General features: G+C 44.1%; 1 protein-coding gene across 7 annotated transcripts in view; it reads right to left on the bottom strand.

The window, feature by feature from the left end:
* sulf2b (sulfatase 2b) overlaps window positions 1–16,758 on the bottom strand; it is a 106,161-nt gene that overhangs the window by 15,855 nt on the left and 73,548 nt on the right. For all 7 annotated transcript variants that reach the window (XM_039604172.1, XM_039604176.1, XM_039604175.1 and 4 more), the window contains 9 exons: window positions 16,514–16,632; window positions 16,285–16,436; window positions 15,039–15,208; window positions 9,732–9,882; window positions 9,398–9,497; window positions 8,689–8,764; window positions 6,333–6,461; window positions 1,932–1,988; window positions 1,244–1,373 (listed from right to left, as the gene is read on the bottom strand). In XM_039604172.1, coding sequence (XP_039460106.1) covers window positions 1,244–1,373; window positions 1,932–1,988; window positions 6,333–6,461; window positions 8,689–8,764; window positions 9,398–9,497; window positions 9,732–9,882; window positions 15,039–15,208; window positions 16,285–16,436; window positions 16,514–16,632 — 1,084 coding nt within the window. The remainder of the gene's footprint in view (window positions 1–1,243; window positions 1,374–1,931; window positions 1,989–6,332; window positions 6,462–8,688; window positions 8,765–9,397; window positions 9,498–9,731; window positions 9,883–15,038; window positions 15,209–16,284; window positions 16,437–16,513; window positions 16,633–16,758) is intronic.

Below are 16,758 nucleotides of genomic sequence, written 5' to 3'. Positions count from 1 at the left end.
CTGCTTCTTTCAAGTCTCTGTTTATTGGAGCGGTAGCCATCCCAGCTTTCCCGTCTTTATTCCAAAAACAGCTTGTTACTGAAGACTGCACAGACCAAAGAAAAACTGCATCGGAAAGAGTGCAAACTTAGTCTGCATGTTGTGTCAAAGTGAAGCAGGAATAATGAGCAATAAGACTGTGATTGAAGCCACAGGATCAGGAGTGAATTACAGGATCGTAGAAGTAAAACGATGAGACTGGCACTGGAGGAGCAGTTAGGAGTACAGAGAACTCAAACAGGATTCGGATGTCTGGAAGTTATGGAGTTGAGAGTAAATAGCATCTGGATGAAGTGATTAGACGAGGATTAAACAGGGATTAAGAATAAATCAGTTCAATTGTTAACAAAATGATGGGATCAGGAAGAAATAACTGGATTGAGAAATGTAGAGTCCCGAGTGAGGAATGAAACGATGAAGTCACAACTCAAATACGATAAAGACTAAAATAAAGTGGTAAGGTGTGCTTTAAACAAACCACAGGATCAGGAGAGATCCAGTAGAGTCGGGACTAAGGAACGTTATTCTGGAGTAAAATAAGAAATAGCAAATAGTATGCAGAACAAAGCAACGAGATCTTGAATAAAGCAATCCACCAAAGAGGAACATTTACTGGATTATGACTGAGGAATGGAGTGAAAGTGATGGAAAGGATTAGGGTGGAATATTATTCTTGAGTAATGAAATAATAATAATAAAAACGAGTAGAATCAGGAATAAAGTCCCAGATTCAGAAGTTAGAAAATGGGATGTGAGGATATTGTGAGTAAAATAATAAGGTTTGAAAGAATTATTTAATTGGATTGGGAGCTGAATGGAGCACAGAAAGGGATTCTGGAGTAAGGAAAAGGACACGAATAAGAGTAATTTAAAAGAGTGATATTTAAAGGGACCAGGAATGGAGTAAAATAAGGTTTCTGGGGAGAAGTGAAAATTAGGAATGAGAACTAAAGTAACTGATTTGTAAGAGAATGTTATGGAGTCTTGAGTAAAGTATTCTGGAGTAAAGTTAAGGTAGACTGGGGATAAGGTAATGCAATCAGGGACACGTAATGAGATCAGGAGTGAAGTAATTGGATTGAGGGGATTATAAAAAAAATCAGACTATTGTAGTGCAAGGATGGAGAAGGAACGTGATACCATTGGGAGAAGTAGGATCAGGAGTCGAGGGAGTAAATGTACCAGAAGTAAAGTGTTGCACTACCTGTCCCGTCTGCTGGCAGGGCGTCTGGTACTCGGCTCTCTGACAGAGGTCTTTCACTCGTTGGCGTTTGGGCAGGAAGTTCTCCTCCTGCGATACTTCCTTACCTTCGACGACCTGGTGGAGCAGCTTCCTGTGAAAACACCAAACACAAGCAGGGAGGAAATCTGCATGTTTAATGAATTCATGATTCAAAGTTAATAAAAGTTTATTTTGGCAATTTTCATTTATGCATTTCTTCTGTCTGAATCAAGAAATCAGCTTTTTTCCGTGTAAATGCTTCAGTGGCCTTCAGCGTAGGGATCGATGCCACGGAGAGGAAGCCGAAGAGGAAACGAGCGACTCACTCGAGTCACTCCAAACGTTTTTGTCAAACTTTTAAAAGCTGAAAGTTAACCTTTAGCCCTCCATTAGAAGAACATTTGACTGAATTAAAGCTTAATGATGTGCTTAAGCTTGTGGCTGTAAGCTGTGATTAATATCTGTCTCAGAGTTATTATGAAAACACTTTTCCTAATTAACCAAATATCATCAGGCAGATCTGCTTCCACCGGGTGGACGGCACCAGGTGTAGTTCTAGCTGCCAGGTTTTCCCAGCAGTGAGAGCAGCTGCTGTGTTACACTCTGCACTGAACGTAGATTGTTATATGTTATATTTTCCCAAGCAGCAGCAGTGATGTGTCGTCTTTACCCTCTCTCCACCAGGAACGAGTCTCTCCACACCTTCGCCTTCTTGTTCACTTGGAACCTGAAGAAGAGGATGAAAACAGCGAGAATCAGAATTCCTGCACTCCTGCTATTTTTAACCCACAACCAACACTGTCGCACCCTCCGCCCGTCTTCACCTCACCTTACCTTCTTCTTTTTTCACATCGACTCCATTAAGCACGACTGCCTTTACTGAAGCGGCATCTGAAAGAGCTGCTAAATGTGCATCACGGCTTCATTTTACACCCCTAAACTTCGGGCTGGAGCTCCTCTCACTGCCACGTCAGGAGCAGCGAGTTCATTTCAGTTCAAATCATCGAACATTACACGCATTTATAGAATATTCATACCGCGCTCTGTCCCCTCATTAAGAGCGTGACTCCATCTGGTTTCTATTCTGGGATGTTTGTAACGTTAACATTCAGGAATAACATTTTGATTTTCCTCCTACACTTAAAAGAACAACAGTCACCGCAGTGGAAACGACTGCAGGACTTTTTCCAGTCGTTTTCGTCTCGATTGATTCACAGAATAAACAGCACAGAAAGACACAAACATAATAATGAGGCCGCGACGAGGATTTACACACAAAGGCGGCGGAAAATGTTGCTGCTCGATGTAAAAAGCTGTCTCCAAAGTTTGAAACACACTGAAGAAGGACTAATTTAAGTTTCCAATATGACAGCCATCAGCGCAGCAAACAACTAAATATTTAGATTTTTTTAGTTTTGCTTTTGACATCCAAACCAGTTGCCAGCGCACCGCTTAGGTTTAGGGTTGGGTTGAACTTTAGCCACAAGCTCGGAGATGCTAAACACACCGTGGCCAAACGGAGCTCATAAGATTTTTGTTTCTTATGTGAAAACATGTATAAAGTCTGTAAAAAGTCATAGAATTGAATCTAAGTGTAACTATCAACAAGCTGCTGGTGGACAGCACCTTTATCCACCGATGCTCTGCAGTTCACAAGGATTTAAAGAGATGGAGGCAACAAGTGGGAGCAGAGCTGTCGAGTCCTCTCACGTCTGAGGCAACAGCGAGATGTTCATGAACCGGCCTGTTCTGTGTCTGCTCCGGCCAGAGTTGGGCACGCTCGGAACATCTGGAAGCAGCCCAGGAGGCATCGTTGTCAAATCCCCAACATCCTTATTTTAAACAGTGATTTTTATCATTTAGTTCCTTTTTATAGGTCTAAAAACACAGCATAACACTGATCCTGGTGTTAGCTCAGGCAGACCATGAAGGCCGACTCAGCTGCAATTGTGGCAAATCAGCTGACCTCGGTGTCAGTCCACATCAGCTGATGGCTCCGCTAATACCCTTAAAAGCATCTAATTGGCTGTCTTATACAGGGCACGCTGTTTGAGCCGCTTGTGGGTGGGGTTGTAGTTTCTGGGCAGAGTCGCAGGAAGGAGAGGTAGAGCAGTGTGTTTGGGGGCACAGTGCCTGACGAGGAGGGTGGGACACCTGCCGGGGACGTCTAATTAACCCCTCCCCTGACAGCAGGTAGATCGAGACACAAGACGCTCAGCGGTGAGTCTGAAAGGCGGCGCAGCACAGCCGGCCACAGAGAGTCAGAGACTGTGTGAAAAGTAATGTGGGAATGAAACTGTGAAAGGGAGATTTCCTGCCCAACGTTACTGTGGAGAACTCACAGCAGCAGCCGGTACACTGCTTTAACCTGCCCACAGTCACTACACATCTGCAAGCCGCTTTGCAACCATACCCACACCTCCTTTTTCATGCTGCATCTGACTGTGACTGTCATAACTGTAATTGCTGATGTCTGCTCACATGTGCTGGATGTCTTGCTGTTGCTCTTCCTGCCTGCAGATTTCACCAGTAAAGGATCCAGAACAGACCCATATCACCAAATGCACCCTCATTATCAGGGGGCTGTCTTCTTGTTGGCTCTCCAGTGCAGCTGTCCTTACTATCATTGCCATTATAGCAGACTGTGATAGGCTGGTGTTCGACTTCTGCCTGTCTATGAGTCTGAACTGGCTAAGCAGAAGGAAATGGATTGATGGAAAACATCAAACGCCTTTTCACTACACTGGTATTGTTTGAAATATATATTTAACAAGCAAACACATTACCACAGTCAGACGAAGAAAATTAAACTATCTGCAAATGCCTGCGCGGTATCTGTTCTCATGTTTGTAGCACAACACGACCCCCTTTCTTAATTTGTTGGCTGTAAAGTGTTATCAGTCATCGTTTTGTCCTGTGCTGCTGAAAATCTGGCTCCTCCTGACACACACGTAGAATCTATAATCATGTGCTTGCTGCGAGCTGTTAGCTGCTGCAGGACGTGTCTGGTTTAATTCTCCTAACTCTAAAGAGCAGACTGTTCTGGGAGAATCTGCACAGAATCAGTCCATTATTCTGAATAAACTCTGGCTCTGTGTAATCAGTCTTTCAGCTACTGTTGGTGTTTCCTCTGTTCCTCACAGAGAATAAAAAGGGAACAGATGCTGTAAAGTTCCTCTCAGCACTCCACAGAATGTAAGGACTCTATTCAAATGTTCAAACAGAAATCCTCAGAGGCTTCGGTGTGCTGCAGAACCGAGAGTACAGCTAAAAAACGCCACGTTTCAGGTTTAAAGAAACATATCTGGTTTGATTTAAATTCAACAACGTGAAAAACACAAAGACACGGCTACATCACAACATGTTTAACAAGAAAAAAAGAAAAACAGGATTTCTGCTTGTATGGACCACGTTTTAGAAGACTTTAATTTCTAAACTATTGTTTTCATTCAGCTGCAACATCCCCTCGAACCCTCCTGAACCTGTGCAATCTACTGAAACTCAAGTTTATCCATCCATCGTCCATCCAGCCGTCCGACCCTCCATCTATTCATCCATCCATCTAACTATCCGACCATCCAGTCATCCATCCGTGCAGCCATCCATCCATCCATTCCTCTGCCCATCCATCCATATCTCCGACCATCTATCCATCCAGCTGACCAGCCGTCCGACAATCCATCCATCCATCTCTCTGTCCATCCATCCATCCAACGTTGTGATGAAGAAGAAGAAGGAGGAGGAGAAACCTTCACGCTGACCATGCTTGGGACCAAACAAACTTTCGTCCAACCTAAAAAAACTGGTGAGGGTTCAGAAATGCTCCATTTCTGATTTGGACTTTAAGTCAAATTTTAATATCATGTCATGATGATCTCAAGGTTCGACCATGCCTCGCCAATGAAGGGAATATTTTAACTAGTTTCCCCAGTAATGCACTAAATTAACATCCTTTGATTCATGCTAAATATAATGTGCTTCGCCATGACACAGACAGTTTTGGGTGAAGTTGGTGCTACCACCCCTTCCCTCTCAAATCATGATCCATCATCATCTGAAAACGAGATTAAACCAAAGGAGGGTACTTGTGTCTGCCGTTTTGATTTGAAATTAGAGCTTCATTTAGCTCCAGGTCTGCAGAGACTTAATTACATTTTAGCTGCTCAGCTGATATCCGTCCACTAATTAAGCCAGACTAAATCATTCATCATTAGAGGTGATTGAGACTCTCACGCTGGTGTAGTTTATCTATTTTCTCTTGAACCTGGAAGTGGGAATTAAACTCCTTTGCCTGTGTGTCCAACACCAGCAGCTATATAACCTTTAAACCTTAACAAGAGCACATCACGGTCCGTTTACCAATCAAATCTGAAACATTCCTTTAGTTGGGGACTATTTTTACTGATAGGACACCAAATGTGGATTCATCTGAGTCCTCACAGGAGGGTGTACCGAGATGAAATAATCACCAGTTTAGGTTATCTGCACTTAACCGCGACCCTGTGTGCAAAATCCTTTCGTCTTAGCTCGGGGGGGTTGACAGCCCCCTGAAACGCTTTCCTGTTTGTCCCGACCTCCTGACCTTTATGTTTGCCTTTGTTGACGCTCTGATCATTATAAATATTAATAGAATATTTCTCTCGCTCCAGGCGAACCAGATGGCTCTTTGTGCTGCTGAATAGCGGCGCACCCAGGAGTTTAAATGAGGTCGTTACAGTTGAGAGACGCCCTGCTGCTCCAACGACTCTCTGCAGGAAGATGATTTACATACTGGTGATGTGTCTCTGTTCTCTGACCTCTGTTTTCAACAAGCGGCTGATTACCTCACTGTGAACTCTGAGAAATGAACTTCAATCTGTGTTTAATGGTTTGTGTGTTTAGGATGATTACTGGCATGAAAAAACTACTGTTTATTTATTTAGAAGCTCTTTGAGCGCTCAGATGGTTAAAGAGCGTCTTAGCTGGAAAAATGGTGACGCAACAGCTCCTTCAGCTGGTTACAAAACAAGGAAATGAAATTCTTTAACAATCTGGCATTTAGGTGTGTGTCTGTGTGTGTGTGGGTGCGTACCTGTTGGCAGGTTTGTCTGTGTCCAGCAGACTCAGTATCGACTTTCCGTCCATATCTGGAGGAGTGTCGACGCCAGCGATGTCCAGGATGGTCGGAGCCAGGTCGATGTTTAGGACCATGTGAGGGTTACTGACACAAACATGCAAACAGAGTATGAGCGCTTATTTTATTATATGTGTGTGCCTGTTTTAGCTGCATGTTGTCATGACGAAATCCGAAAAAGAAACTCTTAACAAGATACTTTAATAAATTTTTACCAAAACAGGAGACATTTTTCTCCTTCAGGGCTTCAATTTTCATGTGACATTCATTAAATATGACATGCGGCACAGCTGCATCATACATGGTTTTATTACAGCTGTACACACACACACACACACACACACACACACACACACACACACACACACATTTTCATTTTGCTATCTTAGTTAGGACATCTCATTGACATAATGCTTTCCCTAGCCGCTTAACCTAACCATCAAAAATCAATGCCTAACCCTAACCACAGCATAAATCTAACCCTGACACTAAAACCACATTTCCAGCCTCAAAAATGCCTTCAAACTCATGGGGACGGCATTTTGTCCCCATAAGTGACTATTGGTCCCCACAAGCATGCCAATTTTTCTGTCCTCACAAAGATGTCTAAACATGTACACACACACACACACACACACACACACACACACACACACACACACACACACACACACACACAACACAGAAAGTCAGATGATGAGTTTGATGAGCCCTCCTCCTCCTCCTATGCCACGCCTCTTTTACAAACTGTAGGTAACAACACTTCCTGAAAGAATACACCTGTGCCTCCTGGATCATAGCTCCTCCCCCAGCACGCCTCCTCTCTCCTGTCCAGAGGACACAGGAGACGAGGGGCAAAAATGTGTCTTTTCTTATATCTCAAAACCTTTTAAGTGAAATCTTCCACTATGAAAATGGTGTTTGCTGCCAAAGCAGAACACCAGAAGAGATTAAAAAATACACATAATGGAAAATGTTAAAAAAGGACAAATTACTCGTCCCATCTTGCATTGTATTGATATTTTAAAAGTGAATTGCTGAAGGAAAAACAGACCCGAGAGCTCTTAAAGCAGAGACTCGTGTTGGGTTTGGAGAGCAGGGGGGAAAGTTCACGGGGACATTTATTGTGAAATATTGCAAACAAAGTGTTTTTTATCTCAATAACGTCTGCTCCGAAGAAGGGAAAGAAACTCTGCCCCTGAACCCGTGATCATCTCGTGGAACCACTCTGACTGTGGTAATTCAATTTAACACACACAAACACACACAGTAACACACTGTGAAGAAAACAGCGCTGTCATATTTTTCAGGGATATGATCTTTCTGCTGCTTCACGTCTCCACAGATTCTTTATATTTTTGGTTCAGAGATTTTAAAAAGCAGTCTGTAAGTGTTCTTTTAGCTCTGTTTTGGGCTCCACCAGCTCGAGGTGGAGCCCAAAACCAGCAGGCTTTTGTACATGCTCCATCAGCTTCTCCTTCCTTGCGTCCACCGTGTGGTGCCGAGCACTGAGGGTTTGTTTGCTGCTCGAAACAGAAGCAGGAATTTAAAAAAGGAACGACTCCAATGAAGCAGAGACGTTGCTGATAGCTGAGCCCTGTTGGTTAAGGCTTATTTTTCTTTTCTGTACATTTAATTAGGCTGCAAAAAAAAACATGCATTTTAATTACTGATTGCATTATTATTTATTCAGTAAATTAATTAACTGCTTGGCCTAAAAATACCCTGCAAACGTGCCTTTTTTTAATCAACTGCCAACAACAGAGACCCGCAGGACCATCAATATATTTTTACATTTATTATTTTACGAGACTCTCTTTAAAAAAATTGCTAGAATTGGATCATAAAAGTCCATGTGCTGGGACATGAAGGTGTGCGCCACAGTTTAAGTGGCTGGTAATGATTCATTACCTGAAAATGACTGTTTGGTGTGTAGATGGAGAGCCAGCTCTCAGCACCAGATTTCTACCTGAATATCAGTCTGACAAAGAAGCTGATGTTTGCTTGTAAATGTGCACATGCAGGTGGTCAGGAAGGGTCCACAGGTCCATGGGAAGGTGACCTCAGGCCTCAGTGACCCCCTGACATGCAGGTTGCACGGGAAATATGTGTATTCCCTAACCAGCTGGCATGTGGGAGGTGGAGTCTGTGAAAATAGAGGGTGGTGCACTAAAACCCTTCTTGCGATTGCTGTGGTCATGAGCAGCCGTCCATGGTTTTTTATGGACTGAACAAAGTAACGTTTGAAGTTATTACTGAGTTCAGAGGATCGGCGGCGCCTTTTTGCAGTGAATTGTTGTTGAGGTGTGCTTACATGCTGCCCTGCTCCACGTTAGGTCCTCTGATGTAGAACGGGACTCTGATGTCAAACTCGTACGGCATAGATTTACCTGGACACACACACACACACACACACACACACACACACACACACACACACACACACACACACACACACACACACACACACACACGTTATTAATGCTGTCGTTTGTAGCTGAGGTGGTGACACTGAAGCTCTGCACACACAGGAGTGTTTTGCTGTCACGTTCTGACGTTATCTTCATGCTCAGCACAGTTTTCTGATGATCAAATACAAAACATTTGTTCCTTTAAACTCAAACCGTGATCATTATCACAAACATTTTATTATCTTGGATTCTTCAGATGTTCTGTACTTGCATCTGAAATTCTGTTTGCTGTTCAGCAAACTCACAAAGAGCGATTGTCCAATTTCCAGACTCTTCGCTGTTTATTTTGTACATAATGCTGTTTCATCTGCTGGAGAACGGTTCTTAAAATGAGTCTGGCACACATCTCACAATGTTCCTCCCTGCACTGCAGCTGGTTTCCTACTAAAAAAAAAAAAATCTAAAAAGGAATCCTTTAAATCACAAATCAGGATGTTTCCAGATGATAATCAAGTTTAATCAGTTGTAAAAATAATCACAAATTATTCTTCCATCAGCAGAAAAAGAATCAGGCAGACAGAAAAACCTTCTAGTCTTATTCTCTGTTCGTACCTTTAACGAGGCCGAACTGGCCGATGTGGTAGCCGTGATCTGACGTGTAGATGATGTAGGTGTTTTCCAACTCGCCCGTCTCCACCAGCATGTTATACAGCTGAGAAACAAACAACACCATTTCAGTCTGTGGTTTAAAAAAACGGAGTGCTTTTGCACACTGGTCATCTTTTATCTGTTCACACTTCTACCAAACTTGACATAATGACACAAACTATCTTTTTCCAGCCCTCACGGCCTGCGGCCCATGCGGCTAGGGAAAGCATTATGTCAATGAGATGTCCCCACGAGGATAGCAGCACCCGACGTGTAGTGTGTGTGTGTTTGTACCCACCTTCTCCACGCTGTCGTCCACAGACAGAAGCGTCTGCAGTCGTTTCCTCTGCAGCATGTTGGTGAACTCCATGTGAATGGGCTTCATGGGGCCGGTGTAACGCATGATCCAGTGCTTGTCTGGGTTTGGCGCGTAGTTATAACTGGGAGTACTGGTGAGAAGAACAGTGACAGGAAAGGAGATAAGACAGGTGGAGTGTTGGGTAAGTCCTGAGTTATTTGTGCTGGAAAGACGATCTGGGATCACATTTTCAGGCTGTGGACAGTCTGTGACAGCACCAAAGCTCTGTATATGACAGCAACATCATGCCATGTGATCAGGGAGGAATGCTGCTGGGTCCGGTGGTGCTGCGAGTGCTTTAAATGTGTTCTGTTCTGCTTTTTCCAGTGTATTAACAGATTGCATTATAAGTTTAATCATGAGACTCACTCTCGGTTGCTTCGAACAGCTTGTGGAGAAACCTCTATGTGAAAGATACAGGATGGATTTTCCAGACAAATCCAAAACATAAGGATCGTGACTTTGAGGCTTTACTTCCAATCCCAGCTTCTGAGAAATGGAGTCCACTAATCACTGACATCAAGAAACAACTGACATGTTGAACTTTTCTTTTGTGTGTCTTTGTGGTGGTTTTGCACCCATTTGTGTTATTTTTGTGTCTCCTTTCAGTCCATTTGTTTGTGGTCGTTTTGAGACTCTGTGCAATCCTTTCGTATCATTTTGCATCCTTGTTTTCGTTTTGTGCATCTTCTCATCGCCAACATCTTTGTGTGTTTCTCTGTGGCTGTTTTGTGTCAGCTTGTGGTTATTCAGTCTGCAACCATGTTTCATCTGCTTCATGCTTCTTTCAAGAACTTTCCACATCCACTTGTGTTTATTGTGTCCTCTTATTCACTGGTTAACGTCTCTGTGATCAGTTTGTCTCCATTTCTGGTCCTTTGAATCTCTTTTTTGCTATTTTTATTTCTCTCTGTGCGTTCACTTAACTTTACAAGAGGAAATATCACTTAATACGAAGGCCCTCAGACTTGGCCTGTGGCCTGTAGACCTTGGCAGTAATTCCTTGATGTCTGTGCTGATGTCAGGTCTCGGTAAGTTGTGTGAACTGATCAGGAACAAGACTTGTATTTACTAAAGCTGCTGCAGCAGCAACAGGAAATTAAATGAGAAAAGCAGGAAATGGAAAAAATGAAAAACTGTATGAGCTGCAGCAGGGTTGTAAAAGTGTGCTGGGTATGAGGCAGTAATGCCTGATCCACAAGCTGCTTGCAGACTTACCCGAGAAGACTTTAGGCTAAAAGTGAAGTGAGCGAGCCAGCGATGTACCGAACAGTCTAAACATTGCTCTTTAAAAAACGTGTCTTCTCTTTGTGATTATGGTCTAACGTGTCAATAACAGCAGAAAATGCAAAACTGAACCATTCCAGGTGCTTTTTGGATTCACAGCAACTCCGGTCTGTGAGTCGTTTGGTACCGGGCCGCGAGAGTTGAGGCTCGGGTGTGAAATGTGTGGTTTTCAGGGTTTTTATCATTAACTCGGTTTCCCTGGGTCTTTTCCCGTGTTGTAGTTGTGTGTCTTATTTTGAAAGAAATATTTACACTTTACCATAGCGACCAGAGAGCATTAAGGGGCAGAGAGGAGGATGGTACTCTCATTTTTGTTGGTGCATTTCAGGAGGACGCTGCTAATAAAGTTACACAGTGAATTCCCGTTTATTATTATATTTACAAAATACCAGTTTTTGTCTTGGTCGTATCATTTTATTTTGTTGTATTTATCTGGGACACCTTAAAGGCCGGTCCGTGAAAATATTGTCTGACATTAAACTGGTCCGTGGCACAAAAAAGGTTGGAGCCTGGTGAGAAGGTGATGAGAAGTGTTGGTGAGATTATTCGGAAATGAAAGAAATATAAATCACCATGAATCACCCCGGGTCTGGAGCTCCATGCAAGGTCTTGCCTCATGGGGTGAGGATGACCATGAGAAAGGTGGTTGTTAATAAACTGGAGGCAGTTGGGACGACAGTCACCGATAACGCCACTGGTAACACACTGCATGATCGAGAAGGTTTGAAAGAAAGTGCTGTGGTTAGAAGAAAACAACATCGAGGTCTTTGGCACCAACTGGACGTGCCGGGTTTGAAGGAAGACGGCTCAAACGACACCATCCCCACAGTCAAGCACGGAGGTCTGGACATCATCTGTTTTTCTGTTAAGGATACAGGACGACGGTAGTGACCGAAAGAACGAGATCGCGAATACAAGCGGTAGAAATGAGCTTCCTCCGAAGGGTGGCTGGCCTCTCCCTTAGAGACAGGGTGAGAAGTTTAGCCATCCTGGAGAGGCTCAGAGTAGAGCCACTGCTCCTCCACATCGAAAGGAGCCAGTTGAGGTGGTTCGGGCATTTGACAAGGATGCCTCCTGGGCGCCTCCTGGGCGAGGTTTTCCAGGCATGTCCCACCGGGAGGAGGCCCCGGGGCAGACCCAGGACACGCTGGAGAGATTCTCTGCTTCTCTGCTTGGGCTGCTGCTCCCGCGACCCGGCCCCGGATAAGCGGAAAAAATGGATGGATGGATGGATGGATGGATGGATGGATGGATGGATGGATGGATGGATGGATGGATGGATGGATACAGGACGACTTCGCTGCAGGATGGAGCTGCATGGATGGAACTCTTGGACGAGAGCCTCCTTCCCTCAGCCAGAACACTGAAGACGAGCTGATGAGTCTTTCAGCATGACAGTGACCGAAAACATACCACCAAGGCAGCAAAGCAGTGACCGAAGAAGAAGCACATAAAGGTCATGGTTTTCTCCGGAGCTCAGTCTTATAGAAAATGTGTCCAAAGAGCTGAAGCTTGGAGTTGCTGAACAGTAGCCAAGAAACCTGAAGGACTGAGAGAATTTGTGTAAAGAGGAGTGGGCCAATCACCCTCCTGAGATGTGTGCAAACCTGGTGACCAACAACAGGAAGCATCTTACTGCTGTTCTTATCAGCGTGGGTTTCCCCACCAAGTTTAAGACACCGAGTTTGAATGACTCCCCTAACTTTTATATATATGTGATCTGTGTAGGCAGTAAACAAAACACCAGGCTGAATATGAATACAAATGTATTCCAAGCAGTGTTAGAATGAACCGCATGTGTGAAGTGTGCGTGTCTGTGTGTAGCTGAGTGTAATATCATGTTTGGACACACCAGGCTGTGTGTGGAGTGATGACAGCAGATGCTCCTTTTCATTAATAACACACTCTCTGTCCTCCCGCTGTGTTAGCTGCAGAAGATGTTCCTGCACTGTGTTCTGCGTGGATAATGAATGACTCCCATCAGCTAACTCATTTACTCCTCTCCTCACTCCTCCTTACTGCTCGGCAGCCTCGTAATTAAATTTCCTCGTCGGGACAGAAATGCTGTGGGCTCCGCTCTGCTTTGGACAGCTGAAAACATCTGCACGGGCGCAGGCAGGCTGGAATGCTTGGGTCCGTCTGACAGGCGGTCAGCTGACACGTGTGGAGCTCGTGAACTCGTTTTAGGGAAGATTGACTTTATTCATTTTGAAGGACTGCAGCGCGCCTCATTAGCGCAGCTGTGGTGAAACCGTTAGCTCACAGCACTGAGGTGCTGAGTTCAAACCTGCCAGGCGACAACCAGACAGTTTGTTGACATTTAAACGATTCTCTTTGAGGCGCTGTTCCCAGATTCACTTTCATTGCATTTTCATGCATTTTGCAAATGCAGCTACCAAAAAGCAGAATTGCATTCAACTGTTAAACTGCGTGTAACTGGCATGATGATGCGTCACAGTAAGCACATTTGAAGTAGATCAGTAGGCAAACAAGGAAGGTGAATGTCTGCCGTCCTCGCCTGGGCACTGTCTACTGGTTCTGGTCCAGTTGTGGCGGTTGGCTTTGGATTCGTTTGAGGTGTTGAGAAATGAAATGAAGCCAACACAGAAATGCATTTCCTCTAATCGGCAATGAGACCGTCTCCAAAAGTGAGTCAATCCCCACAGACCCCCACGTTTACAGGCTGGTACAACAAAATGGTTTTAGCATCTATGGCTGTAATTCCCCTGTTTATGGCATCTGTACGTTCCCACTGCTGTCTTCAGTGTTCAGTCAAACCAATTCTACGTGCAGCCTCTGCACCTGTTTCAGAGCAGAAAGGTAAAAATGTTTTCTTTCCTTCTGCTTCATTTTGTCTTTATTTACGAGACTAAAGCTGAATGCACGGCTGTTTATTACTTCGGGGAGAAGCTGCAGCCTAAACCCGACCTTTTCTTCAGAATTTGACAACACAACAGGTCTCCACTTTCATTAAAGTCTGCAGCACCACACGTTTCCTCAGTTGCGGTGATCTGCTGAGTCTTAATCAGCTGTCGTTCGGTCCCGTCAATAAGGTTTAAATTTTGACTTTGCAAGTGCCGCTGGTTTCCTGCTTTCTAATTCATACTGAATAATAAAAGGAGAAGCAACTGTGCGCTGTGCTGCATTTTTGTGCTTTGTGTTCAAAGACAAAACTGTCAAACGCTGATCACTCCGGCGTATGAGCGTCGAGTTATGCACTGACTGTCAGAGGAAAGGGATTACTGTCTGTTCCGAGTACTTCCAGCAGCGTTTTTGTGTTACAGGAATAGAAAAACCTGCATAAAAATCCCTGTGAGCTTTAAATGGGATTTAAATGGTCTCCTGACAGCAGGAGTCCAGCCGGAGTTTCCTCGGGCATCTGTTTATATCTGCGGGATGGAAAAGATTTCCCTGTGATGTCTCTGTTTGTCTGTTCAGCCGTCTCCCAGTCAGACCATAAACAAGGAAACGTATCTCTGATTCGAGACTCACGCGTCGACTTTGTCATGTTCACTAAAATTGGACTCAAATTCATGTAAAGAGAGTAAATAAAACTAATGTATTCATTAACACTCACACACACACACGCACACACACACGTGTTAGGGAGGATTGTGCCGTTTCAGTCGTGTTGCTTCAGGATTTATCCCGTGGTGCAGAACAGAGCTGCTCCATTGTTCTGCTGGATTACAGTGGCTTAGTCTCATTGTATGTGTGCATGCGTGTGTGCACTTGCATTACTACTTTTGTGAGGACATAAATGTGTTTCCACAGTCGCACTGTGGGGACTCCACTTCCTTATGGGGACAAAAATTAAGTCCTTACAATGTAAATCATGACGTTTTTGCATGACGGCAGGTTTATGGTTTAGGATAATTCTCTAGGAAATGAATGCAAGTCGAGGTAAAGTTCTCTGAAGCGGAGAAAAGATAACTCTGTGTGTGTCTGTGGGAGGCCTACATGTGCTGCGATGCGTTGGGAAAGGCGGTGCTGTACTGCGGGGCAGAGTCTTCGGGTCCATGAGGGGCCGCGTGACTCAGAACCATCAGAACAGGGCGGTGAGGATAAACTCGCTTCGAAGAGCGGAAGTAACGGATCGACTCTGCTGTGATCAGGTCGGTCAGGTAGTCCTGGAAACACAACAACACACATCACTATTATTAACTCGTACTGGTTTTTTGACTTGATTTTCTTCACTTTAACTTAAATCTGACGTAACTCCTTGACATCCACCAAGTCAGTGATGAAGCAGTCAGCGCAGGATTAGGGTCACAGAATCACCAGATTTTTTTTTACCTGATTTTTGTTTCTAAGAAAAATGAGAGCCACATTTTAAATTTTGATAAAACAGAGGCAGTATAATGTCCTCGTAAGTGGATATCAGGCCCTTGTAGAGCAAAATTTTGTATTTTGGTCTAAACAACACAAAAATGTGATGTGGACATATGTGGACACCAGGTCCTAGGAGGTTAAGTTATAGCCAATAAATTAAAAATGCATAGGTGGTATTTGTGAAACTAATAACGTTAACATGCAAACAATTAATCAATGGAGAAAAACGTTTCTAATAAGTTCTAATAAAGAATTAAAAAATAGCTACTCAGGCTTACAGCAATGGAAATGATCATTCAAAAAGTTTACACCGACACTGGTGTGGCCTTCTGAATCCTCCTTGTTTTAATCAGTATCAGTCAATATAAACTTAAACTTGGTTCTAATTTAAGTTAAAAAAGCCTTTTAGTCATTTCTTTCTTTTTTGTTGTTTATTTGATCGTCCTTTTAGGACGGTGGGTGTCTCCGGGTAGTTCAGCTTCCTACCATCCAAACACATTCAGTTAGAGGGGATGGGTTAACTGGTGACTCTAGTTCGTCCATAGGGGTGAATGGTTGTTTGCCTCTTTACTGTCAGCTCTACGACAGACTGACCACATGTCCGGGTGTTCGGCCCACCCCACCCTCTGACCCTGAATCAGATTAGCAGAAGAACATGGATGGATGTCACAGACTGGATTGACATGCTGTCCCCTAACCTGAACCTTAGATGCTGGCACTGTTTAGCGTAATAAGCATCGCTTGCTTCAGCCTCTTTACGATTACTTGGGTCCATACTTGTCGTCCACAGAGGAAAAGTGAGCTGCAACTCTGATAAGAACTGTGTTGGGCTTGCTTTGCTGTGCAGTGACAGAGGTGTGCTGTGTGTCCTCACCTGTGGATACTGCGCTCCGTGCTTCTCTCGCACGCCGTTGCGACACAGCGTGTAGTTGTAGAAGCGGCTGTTCTTCACCAAACCGAGCCATTCCCTCCACCCGGCGGGAACGTACGAACCGTTGTACTCATTCAGGTACTTTCCAAAGAAGGCTGGAGAAAAAGCACACGCACAGATGTATTAACACAAGCCCCACAAAGCCTGAGTGCGTGTTTGTGTATTTGTCTACCTGTCCTGTATCCAGTGTCGTTGAGGTAAACGCCGAAGGTCCGCGGCTCGTGCTGCCGTTGCCAAGACGGCGAGGAACAGTTCTCGTTGTTGGTGTAGGTGTTGTGGTTGTGAACATACCTGAGGGAAACAGAACACGTGTTACTACAAGAGGCTCAGACAAGTCTCATGTAAACTCTTTTTAATAGTTCAACTAATAGCGCTTTGGTAATAAAACACATCCATTATAGGTTTTTCTCCCATTTC

Source organism: Oreochromis aureus, linkage group 20 (assembly GCF_013358895.1).
Source record: "Oreochromis aureus strain Israel breed Guangdong linkage group 20, ZZ_aureus, whole genome shotgun sequence".
NCBI classification, from domain to species: Eukaryota; Metazoa; Chordata; class Actinopteri; order Cichliformes; family Cichlidae; genus Oreochromis; species Oreochromis aureus.
Note: the sequence above shows the minus strand (reverse complement) of the source record. Positions and strands in the feature narration are given on the sequence as shown.